Source organism: Podarcis muralis, chromosome 4 (genome assembly GCF_964188315.1).
Source record: "Podarcis muralis chromosome 4, rPodMur119.hap1.1, whole genome shotgun sequence".
Lineage (NCBI taxonomy): Eukaryota > Metazoa > Chordata > Lepidosauria > Squamata > Lacertidae > Podarcis > Podarcis muralis.
The window spans coordinates 23,196,783-23,218,417 of NC_135658.1; the positions used below are offsets into that span (position 1 = coordinate 23,196,783).

The 21,635-nt window shown below is 44.4% G+C and overlaps 1 protein-coding gene across 7 annotated transcripts in view; it reads left to right on the plus strand.

The window, feature by feature from the left end:
- ELMOD1 (ELMO domain containing 1) overlaps positions 1-21,635 on the plus strand; it is a 46,283-nt gene that overhangs the window by 20,995 nt on the left and 3,653 nt on the right. For 3 of the 7 annotated variants that reach the window (XM_028726201.2, XM_028726202.2, XM_028726204.2), the window contains exons 3-11: positions 2,912-3,057; positions 3,470-3,498; positions 5,917-6,014; positions 7,754-7,883; positions 10,346-10,479; positions 11,814-11,882; positions 12,147-12,170; positions 17,869-17,919; positions 19,179-19,312. In XM_028726201.2, the coding sequence (XP_028582034.1) occupies positions 2,912-3,057; positions 3,470-3,498; positions 5,917-6,014; positions 7,754-7,883; positions 10,346-10,479; positions 11,814-11,882; positions 12,147-12,170; positions 17,869-17,919; positions 19,179-19,312 (815 nt within the window). Of the gene's footprint in view, positions 1-919; positions 1,053-2,911; positions 3,058-3,469; positions 3,499-5,916; positions 6,015-7,753; positions 7,884-10,345; positions 10,480-11,813; positions 11,883-12,146; positions 12,171-17,868; positions 17,920-19,178; positions 19,313-21,635 lie in introns of all 7 variants that reach the window. The other 4 variants (XM_077927043.1, XM_077927044.1, XM_077927045.1 and 1 more) reach the window with 4 other exon arrangements.

Sequence of the window (21,635 nt, forward strand, 5' to 3'; positions counted from 1 at the left end):
ACAGCTGCCATCGCTTGGAGGAGTAGTGGCTCACTCTCTTGGGACAAGAAGAAGCTATACTACCGATTTATGTGAAAGGGGTGTACGGGAGTGTTAGCAGAGGGGTAGTACCTCTGGTAGGGGACACATCCTTCCCGGGTTGTTTGTCCACCTTTGGTCCCCACCCTTCCCTCAGCTCTCACCTGTGGCTCCTAGAACAGGCATAGGCAAACTCCGGCCCTCCAGATGTTTGGGACTACCATTCCCATCATCCCTAACTAACAGGACCAGTAGTCAGGGATGATGGGAATGGTAGTCCCAAACATCTGGAGGGCTGGAGTTTGCCTATGGCTGTCCTAGAAGCTGGCCAAACCTAGTGAGGGTAGCCAATGGGTCTCAAATGTGAGTTAAGGACTTCCCCTGTATGCAAAAACAGGCTCTGACAGATTAAGATCAATAGTGGGTCCAATGGTCAAGAAGGTGGTTTGTGCAAATGCTGTAGAGGGAACTGAATGGCAGATGAGGCGCATCAACCTGGGAAAGTAGCCCATCTAGGAGAAGGAAAACTCTGATCCTAACCCTCCGCTGCTTTGTGGGATATCTTATGGAGAAGAAAAGGCTAATGATGAAGCCCTACAGAAATGATCCTTAAGTGGAGTCCCTAAGATGGTTGGATGGTGTCTTGTACACCTCCTTCCAGCAACTCCTGCAGCCAAGCTGAGTTTGTGCTGAAGAGGGAAAGTGCTGGGTCAAGGGCTGACCCACTTTCTAATTTCTTAAAAATATTAAGTCCTCTTTCTGAAAACACCGTGCCTTGTTAAAACGCTGCTTCTTTTCTTTTCTTTTAAAAAAGGCATTAATTTGTGATCTTAGTGGAATTAGGAAAGTCAGCTCATCTTAAAGTGTAATCCATTTCATGAATAGTGTGCTTTCATTGCAGGATTTCTACAAGCAAGAATTATTTTTTGTAAAACAAAACAAAAGATTCCATACTTTTAACTCTCCATTCTTGTTCCTAAAGAAGATCTCCAATGTCATAAGTTTAAGATGGACGAGTAGTGTGTCATTTAAAGGTACCCACCAAATGAATATTATCTTACTTTAGATATCTGGCTATAATATAGTGCTTTCTAAGTAGTATCCACTGTGAGCTGTGTTCTGTAATAGCTTTTTTTGTGCTGCAGAAACAATGTGATATATCTTACTGGCTCCACTTTGACTGCTGTTGGTACTTAAGATAAGCTGATCGGACAATGCAGGCTCCCAGAGATGTCATCTGGGCCGCTGTTCTTCTTCTCCACTTCTGCTCTGCCATGGGTTGGCTTAGCATATTATCTGAACCTGGGCCCGTGGTTTATCTCCCCTTGACAAACTATGAGTGTTAAGCCACAGAACAGACTTTGGCTACAGCTCGTGGTTTGTGTGAAGCAAGACAGACCATGAACCTGAGTTTGAATATGCTACACCAAACCCATGGCTCAGTTCAAAGCAACAAAGCAGGGGTTCAGACCTGCTCCTTTTAGGGTTTGGGTGCATGAGAGAGTTCCATATGAGGAACTTTGTCAGGCAACTGAACCAAGCAGGATTGAACTCACACATCAGCTCATGTGCCGGTGGTTCAGTCTTGCTATCTACAGGAGAAGCAGCCACATCTCTACCTGCCCAATGCCTGGTGCCAAATGGGTAGTCTTGATGGGCCAAATATGGACTGCAGGCCAGAGGTTACCCAGCCCTGGACCAGGTGTCCAGTGTACCTCTGATCAGTGCAATCTTCATTGTGCTGGTATCTATGACACCACCATCTGCAGGCAGGACTGGGTGCTGTGTCAGCCAAGTTGTAGGCCATCAGGAGTAGAATCAACATAGGGTGGTTGTGTGTATTGTGTACTATGCTGTTACTTGTTGGTTTAAGAACAGTTCCTGTTTGGTGGCTCTCTTGGCTTCAGCTGAAACTACAACAAGTGTGCAGTTTGGACAAGGTCCTTGACATTCCCTGAGGGGCACCATTTTCTTCTGCCAACCTAAGAGGCCAAAATTCATTCCAGACCCTATGGACTGAAGCTCTTGATTAGAAGCTCTAATGAACTTGCATCCAAACCAACTTAGCATTCCTGCCCTTCAGCCCTTTTCACATAGACTAGTCCTTTTCAGAACCTCACACATTCTTGCCGTTTTCCAGCGCACTCTGTCTCTCATCATCCATTCTCATTTCTCAACATTCCACTCCCTCCACTTAACCTTCTCTCAGAACAGGTTTATACTGAGCATGTGCGGGCCACGCTCTTATGAAATCCCGCTGACTATCATTAGCCTCGGCAACGGCTTCTTAATAAAAGCTGCGAAACGTTTACGCTTTGTTAGAGGAAAGCACGTTCCAGGTGTTCCTGTTGACATGTCACAACAACCCATTTCTGCAAACACACCGTACAAATGGAGAAATGTTTCCGGCAAAAGCCACCCCAAACACACACTTCCTGTCCATCTGCAGAAGTCTCTCATCAAACGGTTGTTTAGAATAAGTCATTTCTTATCCTTTCGACCCTAAGTTCAGGATTGATCACCCTCAAACTTACCTCTCATGCAGTGCCAAATTTCAAATCGGCCCATTGAACCATTTTCTAACTATAAACTGTAGTTCCTCCTCCTGCCCCCCACCCCAATTTCTTATAGCAGTGGGGTGTGAATCACCCTAGATGTACAACTGCAGCAGCATGCCTTTTGTCCGAGAATGGCTGGCAGGCTCTCATTTACTAAACGGAACCTTAATTATTTTGTTTTTGAACATTCTTACTCCTGACAGTAGGCCCCAGTAGTATGGTGTGTGTTAGAAATCTTCTTAAAGATAACTTTGAATAATGGAACTCTTTCAGGGGGACTTTGCTTCACCTCAGGAGCTTTCCTTGAGTTCTCACTCTAAGGATTCTTTTGACAGAATGCTTGTCCAGGTTTGCCTGTACTTCTATTGCAAATGCTTATGGCGCTGCCTGAAATTCGTGGCGAGGAAACTGACGGGACGCTGCGAGTTGCAAAGGATCTGCTACAGCACAAAGCCTGGCGCTGGCAGAACTATGAAAATCGGTAAGTGGTTTTGAAACCATTGCTCTGGTAGTTAATGTTGTCCTGTGCCGTAATTGCTGTGTGTATGAGAGAGAGAGATTACACTGCAGTATATATCTTTAAAATTAGCTTAGGTCTCAACTTGCATTTTAAACTGTAGCCTTGAGCAGAATGTCAACATACCCAGTCAATTGCAAACACATTTTACGTTACTGAACCAATATAGCTTGCCTTTTCGTTGGTATCAGTATGAGAAGCTTCTTCACTGTTTGTGGGGATTTGGCTACACATTTTTATAACTGCATAAGAAAAGAGGAAAGTTGGGAAGGAGAGAATTACAAAGGTTTGTGATAGTATTTTCATTGTTGGCTGTGTTGTTGAAGATGCAAAAAGTCTAATAGAAGTTAAAGTTTAAAAAATGTTTTCTTGACAGAATCGTCACTGAGAAGTTCAAAAAACAAGGTAAGTAAATGTTTGTGTTTTAGTCTCCATGTTTGGCCGATTGTATTACCAGCTGACACAGGCTTACAAGCAAGAAAACCTCCTTGCCAACATATGAGGCCACATTAGGCCATTCATGCAGCCTTGCATTTACAGTGGTACCCCGCAAGACGAACGCCTCGCAAGACGGAAAACCCGCTAGACGAAAGGGTTTTCCGTTTTGGAGGCGCTTCGCAAAACGAATTTCCCTATGGGCTTCCTTCGCAAGACGAAAGCCCATAGGGAAATCTCCGGGACAGCGGGGAAGCGCAGCGCGTCTTCCCCACTGTCCTCGGACCTCCTCCCGCCGCCCGGCTTCGGAACCAAGCTCCGACGCCGGGCGGCGGGGCGGGGACGCCTCCTCCCGCCGCCCGGCATCGGAACGAAGCTCCGATGCCGGGCGGCGGGGCCGCGAAGCCTGGGTGCGCTGATCTCAGCACGCGCAGGCTTCGGCATGCTGGCAACTCTCCGCAAGCAGCGGGAGCGCTCCCGCTGCTTGCGGAGAGGTCCGCGAAGCCTGTCCAGGACAGCTTTTGAAGGGGGGGGGAGCAAAGACTTTCGCCCCCGCCCGCCTTCAGAAGAGGTCAAGGACCTGTTCTGAAGGCGGGCGGGGGGCGAAAATCTTTGCTCCCCCCCGCCTGCCTTCAAAAGCCGTCCGGGACAGCGGAGAAACGCGCTGCCTTTCTCCGCTCTCCCGGGAAGGCAGGCAGGGGGGAGCAAAGACTTTCGCCCCCGCCCGCCTTCAGAAGAGGTCAAGGACCTGTTCTGAAGGCGGGCGGGGGGCGAAAATCTTTGTCCCCCCTGCCTGCCTTCCCAGGGGCTTTTAAATCGCCCCGGACAGCGGAGAAGTCCTCCGCTGTCCCGGGGTTTTTTAAAATGCTGGGGGTGGGAAGAAAAGCCCTTGTCCCCCCCCCCAGCCTTCAGAAGAGGTCGGGGGACAGACTGTCCCCGGACCTGGTCTGAAGGCGGTTTCCCTAGGAACGCATTAATTGATTTTCAATGCATTCCTATGGGGAACCGTGCATCACAAGACGAAAAACTCGCAAGACGAAGAGACTTGCGGAACGAATTAATTTCGTCTTGCGAGGCACCACTGTAACTACTTGCCTGGTTGCCAGAGGCAACTAGGAGTACCTTGCAGGCGAGTGCATTGAATTCCATCTAGGCAAGTAAGCAGGCTGTGGGAGGAGGAGCTGATATTTGTATTGTTCCCTCCTCTGCCAACCTGCTTGGCTTCCATGTGGGCTGCAGAGTGCTCAACAAGACCCAAAGTCAGCTGGTTGTCAGGTCTTGAGAAGCCCCTTTAAAAACTCTTATCATGCACAGCACTCTGAAAGCGACTAAGCAACACTCAACTACCAACTGATTGTTGGGTCTTGCTAAGCCCTATTCAAAGCACTGTCTGTGAGCGTAATTGAGCGAGTAATTGGCAGAATGTTTTGTACGCTGAAAAGTGGTATAAAATTCAGGAGAACATTAGTCTTTATCCAAGCATATGTTAGCGAGATATCATACAGAATAATCTACGCAGATTTCAAGACCATCAAGGAATATTGCTAAGCTTTGTACCTCAGTTTCTAAGATGCCAGGCATTTTGCAACTTTCCACATTTTTCCTCCCAACACCCTTTTGAGTTAGGACACTGCTCAGGCCAGGAGACAATTTTGTATCTTTCGTATTTTAATGCAGACATATAAAATTTGCGTTTCCCGAACCAATATTTGAATCAAACACAACTGTCCTTCAAAACTCATACTTCTCCAAATTTGCAGTGCAGGCCCAAAAATGCTTTGAGTAGTTAAAGCAATGTACAAAAATGCATTCTTTCATGGGGAAATTGTGGGAATGCAATGGTTCTTGTATTGGGAGAGAGATGTACGCAATATTGCATGCCAATTTCCAAACAGACTTTCATTTTGTAAAAAATTTACAAACACGAGTAAACCTACTTAAGACTGCAGAAATAAGAATTGGAAGGAAACAGAAATGGAAAGATTGACTTTCCTCTACAACTCTCTACTTACCTCATTTAGCAGATGGAAGGAAAGACAGAGGAACCGTGACTTGTCCAAGACACTGATTGAGCTGGTGCCAATTTACTTGTTAACTTGGTTTATTTCATGAGATTTATACACCCCTCGATTGTAAAAACAAACCAACAAACCTCAATGCAGTTTGCGGGAAAGTAGACTTGGTAGGGGAGGGATGAGGTGTACATATTGATACAGTTGACCACGTTCAGTATGGCGCATGCATACAAAGAAGCCTAGATCTGTGGCGTCACCACTGCTGGAGGGCACCACATTGGCTGTGATACTTCTCCCAAAGTTGCATTCAATTCCTGTAGTGCTTCACTTCCTGTGGCAGTGACCAATGTGCGTTAAAAAACATTTTTTCCAGTTGCTCCAGAATTCAGTCAGTGTTCATCCAGATGCTATTGAAAAAACTATAGATGCCATCATGGAACTGAAGAGGATTAATCCAGATGTAAACCCGCAGTAAGTTCGTGTGAATGGAGTGGGATGGCAAAAGTTATATGCTTAAATGATTGTGTGCTTCATCTCTGTGGGGGGTCTGTCTTCCCACATAAGTTCACAGTATTGTGTGCTTTGATTCTTTAGTTGTGCCCGCTGATGATCACAGGTGACTTTTGGTCTGGTTTCATTTTCTGTCTGTTCAGCCCTTTCATGTCTATGGTACAGCTAGATCTGGAGGCAAAGCACCACCTGTAACAACCACATTATTAATCAAGATGTTGCACCTTCTTGAACCATGGCTTGTAATCGTGGAAATGAGCCAGTATGTAAACATATATACACACAGGCCAGACACAGACACCGACACCCAGATTCCTGACCATGCTTTAGTCACCTGACCCACATCACCCCAAATTTCCAGCATATATCCATGATGTGATGCTGTGGTCTAAACCACTGAGGTTCTTGGGCTTGCTGATCAGAAGGTCAGCGGTTTGAATCCCCGCAACCAGGTGTGCTCCTGTTGCTCTGTCCCAGCTCCTGCCAACCTAACAGTTTGAAAGCATGCCAGTGCAAGTAGATAAATAGGTACCGCTGTGGCAGGAAGGTAAACAATATTTCCATGCACTCTGGCACTCATCACGGTCCTCCGTGCGCCAGTAGCGGTTTAGTCATGCTGGCCACATGACCCAGAAAACTGTCTGTGGACAAACACCGACTCCCTCGGCCAGAAAGCAAGATGAGCACCGCAACCCCATAGTTGCTTTGACTGGACTTAACCGTCCAGGGGTCCTTTACCTTTTTACCTTGCTACAGAACTACTCCTGTTCCTAGGTTGTGTGTGAAGTTCTCCTTCAGCCTACGTTCTCACCGGCCATCTTTATGTTGCCTGTGTCATTTCTTCATGTGCACAGGGATGGTAAACATGCGTATTTTCTGTATTTACAATCTCAACCCAGACCCACCCACCCCAAAATAGTGCCCTACTCAGGGCTTCACTTATTATAAAGATGATTGGTATCTGTTTCCAATACCAGGCCTGGTTCCTAGATTATGTGAAGAAAAGTGTGCTCTGCACATGCTCAGAAGCATTTTCCTCATCATTAAACTATTACTGTTCATCTTCCCCAGAATTAAGGATCCAGGCTTCTAGAGCAGTGTTTCCCAACCTTGGGCCTCCAGCTGTTTTTGGACTACAACTCCCATCATCCCTAGCTAGCAAGACCAGTGGTCAGGGATGATGGGAATTGTAGTTCAAAAACAGCTGGAGGCCCAAGGTTGGGAAACACTGTTCTAGAGCATATGGTGTGGGTCCCCCCCCCCCATGTAGACCTGAGCCACAACTGTGGGGCAGCATGTCCCCCTTCCACACACAAAAATCCACACCAGGTTTTCCATTGCCACTTGGCAGAGAGCAAATCAGGTCTGCTGGAAGTGAAGGCTTATGGGAGAGCAGCAAAGAGCATAGTTGTCAAAGGGAGCTTTGAAAATGATGTGACCTTGGGGGAAGCAATGTCATTAGTCTCTTTCGCTTTTCTCCCTGCCCTGGGCATCACCTGTGGCAAAGCTTCTCGGCTATCAGTGCAGGCAGCGCAACATAGGTTCAGAGTTGCTGTTCCGTTGCCTCAGTGAGCATGCCTTTTCGCATTCATGAATGGCGGAAAGGATAAAAGTGTAGCTCCACGCTGAGGTAATGTCAATCATGCAAAGCTAAATTACTGAGCGTCGTGTTCTTACCGTTTGTCATCTTTTCACTCTAGGCTAGGTGTCTCTCTGCAGGCCTGCCTCCTACAGATTGTAGGGTACAGGAATTTGATTGCAGAGGTTGAAAAACTGCGTAGAGAGCCCTATGATTCTGAGGATCCCCAGCATGAAGAAATGCTTCTGAAGGTAAGCCGTGGAGGCGCACTTCCAAAGAGCTCTTTACATTCCGAGAGACTGCTAACTGAAACCAGTCTCCGCAAAAGGCTTGACCGCACAACTGTCTGTACTGAGAACAGCTTGTTACCTCCAATTTATTTATTAGCATGATCTAGGCTAAGCGTAGAGGGACGCGGGTGGCGCTGTGGGTTAAACCACAGAGCCTAGGACTTGCCAATCAGAAGGTTGGCGGTTCCAATCCCTGTGATGGGGTGAGCTCCCGTTGCTCGGTCCCAGCTCCTGCCAACCTAGCAGTTCAAAAGCACACAGTGCAAGTAGATAAATAGGTACCGCTCTGGCAGGAAGGTAAACAGCGTTTCCGTGCACTGCTCTGGTTCGCCAGAGTCATGCTTAGTCATGCTGGCCACGTGACCCAGAAGCTGTACACCAGCTCCCTCAGCCAGCAAAGCGAGATGAACGCCGCAACCCCAGAGTCGGTCATGACTAGACCTAATGGTCAGGGGTCCCTTTACCTTTTAGGCTAAGCGTGGGTAAACTTTTCTTTTGTCGAGGGCCACATTCCCTCTGAATTAATCTGCCTGGGGACACATGCCCTTGGTTAGGTTCCGAGACAAAAATGTTCTGGAGAAGCTAACTCAGAATAAAGATTCTCCTGTTCAGAATATCGGCTCATTTCTGTATTTACCTCTCTCCTCTCCTGCTTCTGATTCTGCACTTCTCTCTGCCACAGACTCCCCCCACTCACTAAGCCCTATTACCTCTTCAGCTTCCGATATCTCCTCCTGGTCTCCTCCCTCTGACCACTTACCATCACACCACCACCAATCCCCTGGCCCTGAGCCTTCTTCCCTTGGGGGTTCCCCAGTTGTTTCCTCCTCCCCCCTCCTCTGCAGCCAACCAGTCCATGATACAGATGCACCTCACCCAAGGCAGGGGTTTCATAAATGGGGAGCTACCACCAAGATGGCCCTGCCATCTGTGCAGCCTCCAGGGGTGGCGTCACCAACAAGGCTTCTCCTGATGAGCCCACATGCCAGTGTTGGGAAGGCAAAACAGGGCAGAGCAACAAATATAATTTTTTACCTTGACACATTTGGCACACCCCTCGCACCACAGGGAGCCAGTGTGGTGTAGTGGTTAAGAGCGGTAGTCTCGTAATCTGGGGAACTGGGTTCGCGTCTCCGCTCCTCCACATGCAGCTGCTGGGTGACCTTGGGCTAGTCATACTTCTCTGAAGTCTCTCAGCCCCACTCACCTCACAGAGTGTTTGTTGTGGGGGAGGAAGGGAAAAGAGAATGTTAGCCGCTTTGAGACTCCTTCGGGTAGTGATAAAGTGGGATATCAAATCCAAACTCTTCTATGCTCCATCCAGACAAGCAAAGGCCTTATCAAGGACACTTTCCACACATGCAAAAACATAGTGGATGTGAAGCAGGGCCAATGAGGAGGTGGCCTGGAGACAGACTTTGGAGGGCCAGATTTGGTTCCCCTTGTCCCAGGTTCCCTACATCTCCTGTAAGGGATGTGCGGGTAAAATGATGCAGGCTGTTTGAGACCTGTTGAAACAGGTTTTCTAACACTGTTTACTTTTAAAACAGCCATAGGGAAGAGGAGTGTTGGAGGATGAAGGTGTTAATCTTTCTTTTCCTCAGAATGAGGGAAAGACAGGAATGAAATCTGTGGTGGGCCAAAGAAGAGGAGGGAAAGTATTGGGGTTTGGGTGTCCTGTCAGCAGAGACTGTTTGGCCAGAGGTGGTAAGGGGGGCAGTTAGTGGGGGACAGTAGTAGGTAGGCGGAGGTGACAAGCAACACAAGCAGGGGCACAGCCCCTAATGAAAAATAATAGTAAAGAATAAGGTTTAAATATTACTAATATTACTAATACTAAGGTCACCCCTTCATTTCTTGCTGCGCATCTCTTAGGGCGGCATGAATTTTTACTTGGGGGTCGGGCTGTGAAGCTGAGGGGCCCTGAATCTGCTCTCCTTCCTGAAAGCACTTGTATATGTCTCTTTTATTTCCTTGTTTGTTTGTGCCCTTGTGAAATTGGCTTAAAGGGGGGGGGGATCTCTCAAGCCTTGGAGAATCAAGAAGGCTAATTGCCTTAGTGCTTTGAAACTGCACTGAGATTTGCAACCAAATAAACTTGAGGGTCCCCCCCCCCCCCATTTATGCAGAGGCAGTGAATATGCCCAGTGAGCCCTTGTCAATGTTTTTACACCAATTCTACATTAGGCCAAAAGATGGGGGGGGGGTGTTTGGGTTTTTCCAGCAGGCCGTATTTCAAATGTCTGCTATGTCTAAGGAATACTTCTTCCTCAATCTGTATTTGCTCCAGGCTCTTCCGAATGCTGTGCATAACAATGAAGGCAAAATCCCATAGAGAACTACTAGTTTCAGAAATGTCAATCCATTGAAGGTCTGAGTTGTAACATACCTGTGATTTTTCCCTCCCCCTCCCCCTCCTGTAGCTATGGAAATGCTTGAAACCTGATTTCCCATTGGAAGCCCGGATTTCCAAGCAGTGGTGTGAAATTGGTTTCCAAGGCGATGATCCTAAAACAGATTTCAGAGGAATGGGCCTCCTGGGGCTGTATAACTTATTGTACGTATATTTCTGTTTCTCTTAAAGGTTGAACCTAAAGGTATAAATTATCCGCCTGCTTATATGTTTCAGGCTTTATTAAGGCAATTGTCATTCTAGATAGCTTGTAGGTTCCTGCCACAGTTGCTGCAATTTTTCATCCCTCTTGATGAGAAGTAATTTCTTTTTTCTTTTCTAGGAACAATTTATTTCACATTCTCCACATCCCAGTTATACCCAGTGCTTCATGAGCAGACATTCTGCATGCCCAGCAATTGGGCTTTCCTTCTCCTCATGGGTGGCGCTGTGTTCTAAATCACAGAACCTAGGGCTTGCCGATCAGAAGGTCGGCAGTTCGAATCCCCGCTATGGGGTGAGCTCCCGTTGCTGTGTCCCTGCTCCTGCCAACCTAGCAGTTCGAAAGCACGTCAAAGTGCAAGTAGATAAATAGGTACCGCTCCGGCGGGAAGGTAAACGGCGTTTCCGTGCGCTGCTCTGGTTTGCCAGAAGCAGCTTAGTCATGACCTGTATGCCAGCTCCCTCGACCAATAAAGCGAGATGAGCGCCACAACCCCAGAGTCGTCCGCGACTGGACCTAACAGTCAGGGGTCCCTTTACCTTTCTCCTCACCCATCTAAGAATCTGTTCCAGACGTTCCCCCAATCCTGTATATTTAAAAACAATATTCATTGAGGCATCCAGTTTTTAAGAAAGCAATTCAATTTCCGTCTCTCATCACTCTCGTTTTCTCTCTCGCATAGCTGGTTAATTTTGCCATTGATCTGTGACACACACACACACACCCACCCATAATTTCTCATACAAATGCACTCACTGATGGAGCTTTTCTTTGTCCCTAGCATGCGTGAATGCATTTATTTAGATCATTTTTAATAGGAGTCTATTGCACACATTGCAATATGTAAGATAAAGAGTGTAGCAGCACATGGCCACTTCACAGCCACGGAAGGAAGACTGACTGTCTTGCTTAAGTGTACAGATTACATATTCTTTATTATTGGTCATGGACCCACACAGAACAAAACCAACATTTGTACAGGTAGAATATCATAGCATGCAAAATACCTGAAAGTGAGTTGTAAAACATAAATGATATAAAATATCAGGAATATCTGAAACATGTTTAAAGTAAGGTGTAAAATATGATGACTTAAAATATAGAAGTTAAGAGTCAGTTGAAAAGCTCACCCCCCCAAAAAACACGTTTGCCAAACCTGGTTCATACGGTACATTTTAAATGTACAAACCAGGTATCTGCGTATAGTTTGAGGAAATGTACCCACAGATGTTTGGAGCGATGTTGTAAAACTCCGAAATGTGTTTTTCTCCTCCAGATATTTTGCTGAATGTGATGCTGCTGCAGCTCAGCAAATCCTCTCTGACTCCCTTCAACCAAGATACAGGTAACATTTTGAAGCTGGAAATAGCAGCCACCTCGAATGAATAAATCCTATTTGTAATAATTCAGCATCTCTTTTACTGTTAACATAAAAGATTGTCTGTGTTTCTCGAACTGTTACTTAAGATTAGAGAGATAAAATGCCTCATTTCCATGTGTTCTACAGTCTGATTTTACTGTTAAATACATAAAATTTAATCCAAGTTTATATTGATTTTTAAGCTATTTATTTTTCCTTTCCCTTTCGCCCCCATCTTTCACAATGAAGGGAAGTCACTAAAGAGGAGCTCAGGTATTTTTTTTCCCCTTTTGCCTTTTATAATCCTTTCAAAACTTAAAGCAGAAAAATATATATTCTAGGACAGCCTTTGCCAGCCTGGTGCCCTCCAGATGTTTCAGACTTCCATCAGCCCTAGCCAGAGCATGCTGATGTAGAAAAAAGGCCCCATTGATTCCAGAATATAATAATGTCTATGCAGAGCCTTAGTGGGAAGACAAGGCAAAGTGAGAAAGGGCAAAGACTTTCTCTCTGCTTTCCACCCGAAGACTAGGTCAGGCATAGGCAAACTCCAGCCCTCCAGATGTTTGGGACTACAATTCCCATCATCCCTGACCACTGGTCCTGTTAGCTGGGGATGATGGGAACTGTAGTCCCAAACATCTGGAGGGCCAGAGTTTGCCTATGCCTGGACTAGATGTATCAGGATTAAGTTACAGGAAAGTAGATCTCATCTGAGCACTGGGTGAAACCTTTGGACGTTAAGAGCAATATGACAACTGGACCAATGAGGCAGAAGGGTGGTGGGCTTTTCCTTCCTGGGGGTCTTGAAGCAGAGGCAAGGACAGCCACCTCTTAAGGATGTATCTGTGGAATTCCTGCATCAGGCAGAGGGTTGAACCAGTTGACCTCCTGGACCACCTCCAGCTCAACCAGCAACCAATAGGTTGCCCTCCTTCTTATAGGACCATGATATATTTTCCACACATGGGACACTTCAAAGTACCTTTCCGACCGGCTGACCTTACTATGAAAAAGGGAGAACACATGATCAAAGCATAATTGAATCTCTGGATGTCACTGTTGCAAAGTGCTGCAATGGCCACGTGCTTAGATGGTTTCAAAATAGGGTAAGGTAACATCATGGAGGATAAAGTTAGCAAGAGCTACTAGTAGTCACAGTGGCCCAACAGAACCTTCAGGTTGGCCTTTCTTTTCCAGTTGCTGGTGAACAATAGCGAGAAAGGACTATAAGGGCCATGCAGCAGGCTGAGATGTGTGCATTCTGTAGCATGTCACTGATGCAATAGTAACACCTTAGTGGTGTATCTATACTGAGTCATCCACACACTGTTCTTCTTTATTAGTTGTTCTGCAGTGCTTTCCAAACATTACAGCATTATTGCTGTCCTGCGCACTATAGCACAACAGAAGCAGGACAAAACAACAACAACAACAACCCTGGAAATACTATGACATAAAAGGTTTTATGCACTGATTGGAAACAGAGCAGGATGCCCACCCTGTAATCTTTGCAGGTCAAACAATATTGAAAGTGGAGTTGTGTATAGCTAGCATGAGCATAAATAATCAGGAATGCACAGTAAAAAGGATTTATGGAGGGGCTCTCTGTATATATCACTACTATGCCTTTCTTCTGAGCTTCCCAAAAGCATCTAGTTGGTCGCTTTTGGAAATACAGAACTGAACTAGATCAGTCTGGCCTGATCCTGCAAGGCTCTTTTTATGTTACTGTTTTCAATGCAATTGAGTAGTCTGTCTTAAAGCAACAAAACCAAATGTTGCTATCTTAAATTTGAAAGAGAAAAAAAGTTGCTTAAAAACCAACAGCAAGCACCAGGGGAAAGCACAGAAAATTGTTATATATATACTAACGCCAGATATCACCTCTGTCATTTTCTGTGGAATAGGGAATCCAAGGCCACAGTAATTATACGTGAATCCCTCACGTGCAATTTCATAATTGTTTCAATCAGCCGCACACCCAGCCAGAAGAAGCGCACGTTGTCTTTGTTCCAAGAGTACCACCGAAACGTTTGAGCAGCACTATGTTCGTACCAAGGTCACAAGAATAGGCAGATGGCATAGAACCAGTTAGAATATTCTGGAGAGCTGGAGAGAATGTCGACAGCCTCCTGAAGGGCTTATGCCTTCAAACAGACAGTGGCTGAGGGCAGTTCCAGATGTGATATTTTATGGTGCAGTGATAATTTCTACACCACAGCTTCTAGACATGTCTGATAGCAGCAGGAGAATTTATGACACTTAGGGTATTTTTCCCCCCAAAGGGGTTACTCGGTAACATGAATGACGGTGCAGAGGGGTTCAATCCAGGTGCCCAAAGTACAGTGCTCTGACCATTATGCCATACTGTCTGTCGCTGTGTGGAAGATTAATGGATTACCTCTATTAACAGATGCTTAAGACAACACTACATTCTATGAAGCTGAGTCAGTACAGAAGCATCTTTATTTTTAGAATTTTCACCTAGCAATGCCAAGCAACAACAAATACACCACAAGCTATTGGTGTTTGCAATGTGCTCTTTTTTTCTTTCTTTTTTAAGTGCCATTTCTTCCAGTCTAGTTTAAACACTCAAAGGATCATTAGTTTTATATAATCTGGGGGAGGAGGAGAGAGAGAGAGAGAGAGAGAGAGAGAGAGGTGAGGGTTGTATATGTTTTTCCTTGAAGAATGCAATTCTCTTTTTCACTTCTTAGTTCTTTAAATAGGCCAAAGTAGAAAGGCAAGCCTAAAAAATCACACAGAAGTCCAAACCTGGACTAAACAAAATATATAAATTCAGCACAGAGGGGAAAGGAAATGGTGGCCAAAGGCGTAGGCTTTGATGACAAAATAGATTTAGAATTCAGGACTGTGTGTATTACTGCGTTTCTGCACTGTTAGATAAAACCATATTCCATTTTCTGTGTGGCAAAGTTGTGGTGCGGCAAATCCCCCTGTCGTTCTTTGTGTGCATGTCTGTGCATGCAGTTTTCCAATAAAAATGCATCTACCAGACTCAGAAATAATTTTAGAGACATGTATCTTCTAGAGTGCCTTTTTGTTGCTGTTGAGATGTTGGTGGCGGTAATGAAAAATATAATGTGTCGATATTTTATTCATCTGTGAAGTGGGATTCGTGCTTTGGGGTGGGGTGGGGCTTTAATTATTGCTGTCAGGTGTGTTTTGTACTGTTTGGTGCTTTCTAGTGTGTCTGAAAAAAATATACACAGCCCCTGCTATAGCAGCTGTAATAGCAAAAGCACCAAAGAAAGAGGAAAACTCCAAGGCCGTGTATTAGCCAAAATGATGGTAATGCCCCATCTATCCTTTGCAAGTGTGCTAGGTATATAATATATACACTCATATCTACGCAGGTATTTAATTAAAATATTATGCCTGACCTTAGACTTTCTAGGAGAAGACCTGTATTCAGAAGTAGCATGTGTAGTGCCTTTTGAGGAACTGATCACGCTCTTGATGAAGAGCAGGAGACGGAATCAGTCCATTGTTGCTCATAGAGTATTGGGCTTGGGTTCAAATCCTGCTCTGCCATAAAGCTCACTGGGTGGACAAGTGAAACTGGTACAGTGGTACCTCTGGTTATGAACTTTATTTGTTCCGGAGGTCCATTCTTAACCTGAAAACGTTCTTAATCTGAGGTACCACTTTAGCTAATGGGGCCTCCTGCTGCCGCCACACCGCCGGCGCGTGATTTCTGTTCTCATCCTGAGGTAAAGTTCTTACCCTGAGGTACTACTTCCGGGTTAGCGGAGTCTGTAACCTTAAGTGTATGTAACCCAAGGTACCACTGTATTAGTTTCTGGTTACTCAGCAGACTCCCCAGGGATGCAGAAACATATTTGTAAGTTAGTAGAAGGGATTAAAACAAACCTTCTAGAAATAGCTTCATAAGGTCTGAGTATGCAGAGGGCCCACTAGATTCAGTGGCAAATCCATGCTTAGAATACAGTTGAAATACAATGAAAATAATATAAGCAATTTGAAAAACCACTAAGCAGAAACCAACAGGTACCCAGATAGATGTGGCAGGGGCAGCCATGTTTCTGCCCCATTCAGACACAAACTGAGAGGGAGTGTGGAGATTCTCCCCAACCCCACAAAATTGTGAGGATGAAATGAGTTAGCCCCATCTTAAGCTTAAGCATCTGAAGGTCTTGTGGGAAATACCAAATACAATTACATTTTATATTTACACAATGTGTGTTATTTCAACCATCATTTTGGATATTAAATACACGCTTTTGCAACCGTGTGGTGTGCTGAACCCTATTGACTTTTCCTGTATGGTATCTCTTGTGTGATGTACTCAAGTTTGTGGAAGCCAACATGTATGTTTAAAAATGTGTGTTTGCTTTCATCCTGGTTTTAAGTTAAAAGGGGGGGAAATGAGGCTAACAAAATCTCTGTTAAAGCCGGCAACAAAATTTAGAAGAAGCCTCTGTAGACCATTGCTCTCCCCAAACACATAAATATAACAATTTTTGATCATTTTTCCAAATGTTGGAGTGGGGAAACCAGCTTAATGTACCACCCTGAATTTGGAAGTCTGAGAGGCTGAAATTTCCAACATGTCTTGGATCAACTAGAAGCATCTGAAATACATCAGGTCACCTTGCTTTATAACTTATCAAGTTTTTCCTTCCACACCTTAAAAAATAAACTACTACAGCAGAATAAAAAGCCAGCTAGACACACACTTTCTCATTGTGCAGAAAGGCATTGGGTAACATTCAGACAACGCACTTGGGTTGGGTGTGCAACCATCATCCTAGGACTTAAACATCCTCTGAGTCTTGTTATGTGGATTTTCAAAACCTTCACCAGCTATTTAAATATAATAATAATAGCAGCTTTATTTTTATTTTATTTTTTTATATATCTTTATTAATTTAAAATACACATTTGTGAAAAAACAGACGAACAAACAAATAAACATACAATCAAACACAAATAATAGAAGAATCAAGCAAACAACCACACTATAAGAAACAACAAGATTAATATAACTATCATCATTTATACTCCTGGTACTGAAAGAAATTTAAAAAACTTAAAGAGAAGAAAATTAAAAATGTCTTCCAATTATTCTCACTGTACTTTATCCATTACCCTATACTGCACAGTTACATATTTTTTATATAGCAGCTTTAAATATCACTGAAAACATTATGAGAGTTGAAATGTGCAATAGTATAATAAGGTACCGTAACTTAAGAACGTGAGAGAAAACTTTGTTATGTAACTTGAAAGATATAATGCCCGCCCCCTTTGATCACTGACTGCCCTCTCGGAAGAGGAATGGACCTTTGAGGGCAGTTCAGGAATGCAGCGATGCTTCTGCATATCACAGGTGTGTTGAATGGTTTAAACTGAGCCTACTGAGGGCCAGCTCACATACATCCCTAACATTAGAAACACCTTAGCAGTGAAGCATGGTAGGTGGCCTCTTGATTCGTGGCCACCACCAACCCAATCACTTTTCACTAAAGTAGCAGTGTTGGCTGATTACCTGGGCTAGTTTCAAATGACTTGGGTCACATCAGGCTTACTGAATTTCAAAGACTGCAGTCAGCCTTGCTCAGGGCTAAAAGGAATACAGAGATTTCCCCTGATTCTTCCCCATCCTTCAGCATCTCAGAATTGGCCCATCCTTCTATTTTATCCTTCTAAAAGCTTCACAGAGTATACATAAGCTGTCTTTGACAGAGAATATCCAAGGCATAGACCTCTTTTTAGACTGCACTGATGAGCATGTGATTGGGGCACAAGGCAAGCAGGTTAGGTTGGTTACAGAAGTTTACAAATTCTGGAGCTTAAAAGAATACAAAAACCCGCAACACCAAGAATAAAATGATACCAAGTCGATAGACCTTTTCACGATCACCATGCAGAGAGAGAAAACCGTTTCCGATTTGAACAGCAACTTCCGCTTTTTATTTTTCAGCAAATTCAGCAAGGCTGAATGGGAGAAGAAAAAGTTTGATAAGGCCATTGGGTAAGTATGTAATTCCAAGGTAGAAAGATCATGATTATGCTGTCGTTACCATGTTGATTTTTTTTGTTTTACTTACTTTCATTTCATTCATGTGCTTCCCAGAGGCATCTGGTTGGCCCTGGTGAGATGCTGGAGTTGATGGACCATTGGCCTGTTCCAGCAGGCTGTTCTGAAGTTCTTATTTGACCCCCCCCCCCCACTTTCCGTATGCCCAACCTTCATGCTCGCTGGCATCAGTTATTCTTAACTACGGGGAGGGACAACCTGTGGCCCTCCAGATGTTGCTGTAAAGCATCTCCCATCGTCCCTGGCGATGAGCAACATCTAGAGGGCCACGCATTCCTCACCCCATGCTTATCATTGAAGTGGAGGAATAAGGGATTGGGGGTATTACAGTCAAGCAACTCTTGGTTAAGCTTAATGGGTGGGATTCACCTAACGAACCCTGTCAAGGGAAACTGCAGAAGAGCTTCCACCTGTGCAGCAGGACTTCCCCCTCCTCTCCTCCTTCAAGCCCCCCCCCCCCCTGAAATTTGGGAGAGGTTTGGCAGAGGGCGTTAGGAGAATCCCCAAAACAGCACCAGCAGCAGCACTGGTGGTGAATCACTTTGCTCCGTCTCTCCTCAAGAAGACTTTATTGAGCCCAAACATCTGGAAAGTTCAAAGGGCCATAGAGCTTTGTGGGCAGAAGGTCCCTGGTCAAACCCACAGCATCCTCAGGGCTGAGAAGAACCTATTCCTGAAACCACTGCAGGCTCTATGGGTGGGGGAACTAGATCTGGCTGGTAGGCCAGATTCCTCAGTCCACCACCCTCCACGGGTCACGTCTGATAGGTGAGCAGGGCCATCCATAACAGTGTCAGGTGACTGTAACTGCTGGTCAGCCTATAGCATCAGGCATAGGGCAGGTGGGTGTGGTTTGTGAGGAGCAGCCTCGCAGTCCAAATTGGGATCATTGGGGAGGGGTTGTTTTGTTAATTATGTTGCGTATTTTTGTGTGTTTATGCTGTAAACTGCCCTGTGACCCTCCCCCCAAAGGGTGGTACATCAGTCCATCAATCAATCCATCAGCCTTCTGGCCAGAGATTCCTCACCACTAGTGTAGATATTACTGAACTAGGTGACTCTGTGTAAGGCAACTTCGTGTGTTGGGGACTGTCAGTCTGGACCGCCTGTAGTTGGTATTTCCGTGCCGCCATTTTCCTGGATGTGACTGGTTACCGCCAAATCTTTTAATCTTCGCCCCCTGTTTCTTGCAGCTACTCTTTTGCTATTGTTGGCATTAATATCACAGACCTTGCGTACAACCTGCTTGTGAGCGGTGCTCTGAAAACACACTTCTACAATGTTGCTCCAGAGGCTCCAACGTTATCCCATTTCCAACAGACGTTCTGTAAGTGTGTGTGTAAGAGAGAGAGAGAGAATAATTGTGTTTGTTGTGTTGGTAGCGTCCTTCCTTAATTGCTTCATGTGATCAATTATACAAAGCATCGCTGGCATTCCTTTGGTTAGATTATGTCCTTACAATAAGTTTGACATTTGTCTGGGGAATGATCCATTTTGTGGGACAACTGGTAATCTCAAACCAAAGAAACTTTTTCCATGTTTCCGTTGCAAGCTTTGACTGTGTCCTAACAACCACAAAGTAATTGGAAACAAAATTCCTTTCAACAAAATTACTGTACCGTGTCATAATCTGTTTCTCTTCCTTCCTGATACTGTCATTTATCATGTCTTATTGATTTGTTTTCCTTTTGAAGTTATTTCATTTCATTTTTCTCGTTTGTATACCGCCTTTCTATATTACCATGCTTGAGATCTGTGGATAAAGGGTGGTATGCAAATTTAACTTCTTCTTCTTCTTCCTATTATTATTATTATTACTGTACACAAGGCGTTTTGTAAGCTGAAGGAAAAAACAAAATATACAACAAAGATTGTACACCTTATAACAATCTGGTCCAATACAAAAAAAGTCACAATAAAAACATAACATTAAAATAAATGGCTTATATCAAATTAAGTAATATTCAATAATCCATAAGAATATAATGGACAATAAAACTAACTCTCAAAATATCAGCAAATAATAAGTAAACAGAAATTCACTTTTAACAATTACAGTATATTTTCCCTACTTGAATGCCGGCATAATCCCCAATCCCAAGGACTCTCTTCCACTATGAATCTCTATGTGACTTTGAGACAGAGAGAGAACTGTCTGGGGGCCCCAGTCCCTGAAGAGCAACATGGATTTTGCAGAACCCTCCCCGGTAGAGATTAAAGGAGCCTGTGTTCAACTTAAAATGCAGCCCCAGATTAAAAATTATTTATTAAAGAATCAGGATGGAAACATCCAAAGGCGCCATAGAAAACTCTTTCTTATTTATTTCAAAGTTTAATGAACACATTTGTTATTTTTCAAGAACACTACAATATAAAGGCATGAAGGCATATTTAAGATAGAGGGGGGAAATTAATGAATCCAAAATAATGTCTGCATTGTCTAATTAATGTTTATAAAATGTAGTGTCCTTCAGAGGACCTATTAATTGAGCATTCGTCTTGATTTGCTTGCACATAGCTTACATGGAGGTTAGATTATATCCAGTCTTCATTGAGCATTTGCTCTGAATTATTTGTGGGGCAGTTATATGAAAACGAGCATTCATTGTGTTCTCCCTGTCCTGTGTTTATACATCTTGTTCATTCCCTACTTTTCAATACATTTTCCTCCCAACTGCAGAAATGTTACTTCTTTATTAAAGTGGATTTGTTGTGTTGGGGCAGCGGAGTGCTTTAATCCACTTTAATTACAGCAGACCTAAATTTCCCAGGTGCTACAGTATGTGTATAAAAGCAAATAAATAAATAAATGATGCTGCATGAAAAAGAAAAAAGTTGCACCCCTACAACCGGTGCTTTTTTTCTGGGGGGGACGCAGGGGTACGCAATACCCCTTAAACATTTTGTGAATCTTAATATTCCTACTCAATATGAGTAGGAAAATGAGAGTCCTCCTAAACAGTTTTTTATAGAAAAAAACGCATTGCCTACTACAGCCATCTCAGCTGCTCCATCCCATACGCCCTTCCTTCACTGTGATTCTCGTGCTGAGCCAAGTGAGAACTTGCAGCTTGTGTTTTGGCAACAGCAGCGGTGAAAGGAGCACCAGACTTTGCCCTGCCCCCCAGGTGTCCCCACCAGAAGTAGAGAGAGAGATGCTCTTTCGGCACTATTGAACCTTAGAAGCCCCCTCTCCTCCAATTCCCCCCTCCCAGATTGCTGAGTGCCATTTCAACTGGGGCGATGAAGCAATTTCCGTTCATCACAGCTTCCTCTAACAAGGAGATCAGCACCAATAGTGAAGAAATGGTGTGTATGCACACCTACAGACAAGTTTTCTGTTTGTTTCTTATCGGAACGAATCCTTTCTGAACCTTAGAGAATTCAAAACTCGTTTGTGGCATTGGAACACTTGAGTTTTGACTGGCCAGTGACACATCTCACCCACGAGGTGGTGCTGCTCTATTTGCACAGCCAATAAATGCTGTTTGATTTGAGTCTTCATACACCGTGTGTTCCCCTATTCTGTTCCCTGCTCCTTCTTGCAGTGACATGACCCTTATTAGTTGCAGAGCACCTGGGCTCAGAAGGGGCAAGCAGCACAGAGGGATCCAACATTATTTTTTAGGGTGTTCTCAAAAATTATATCC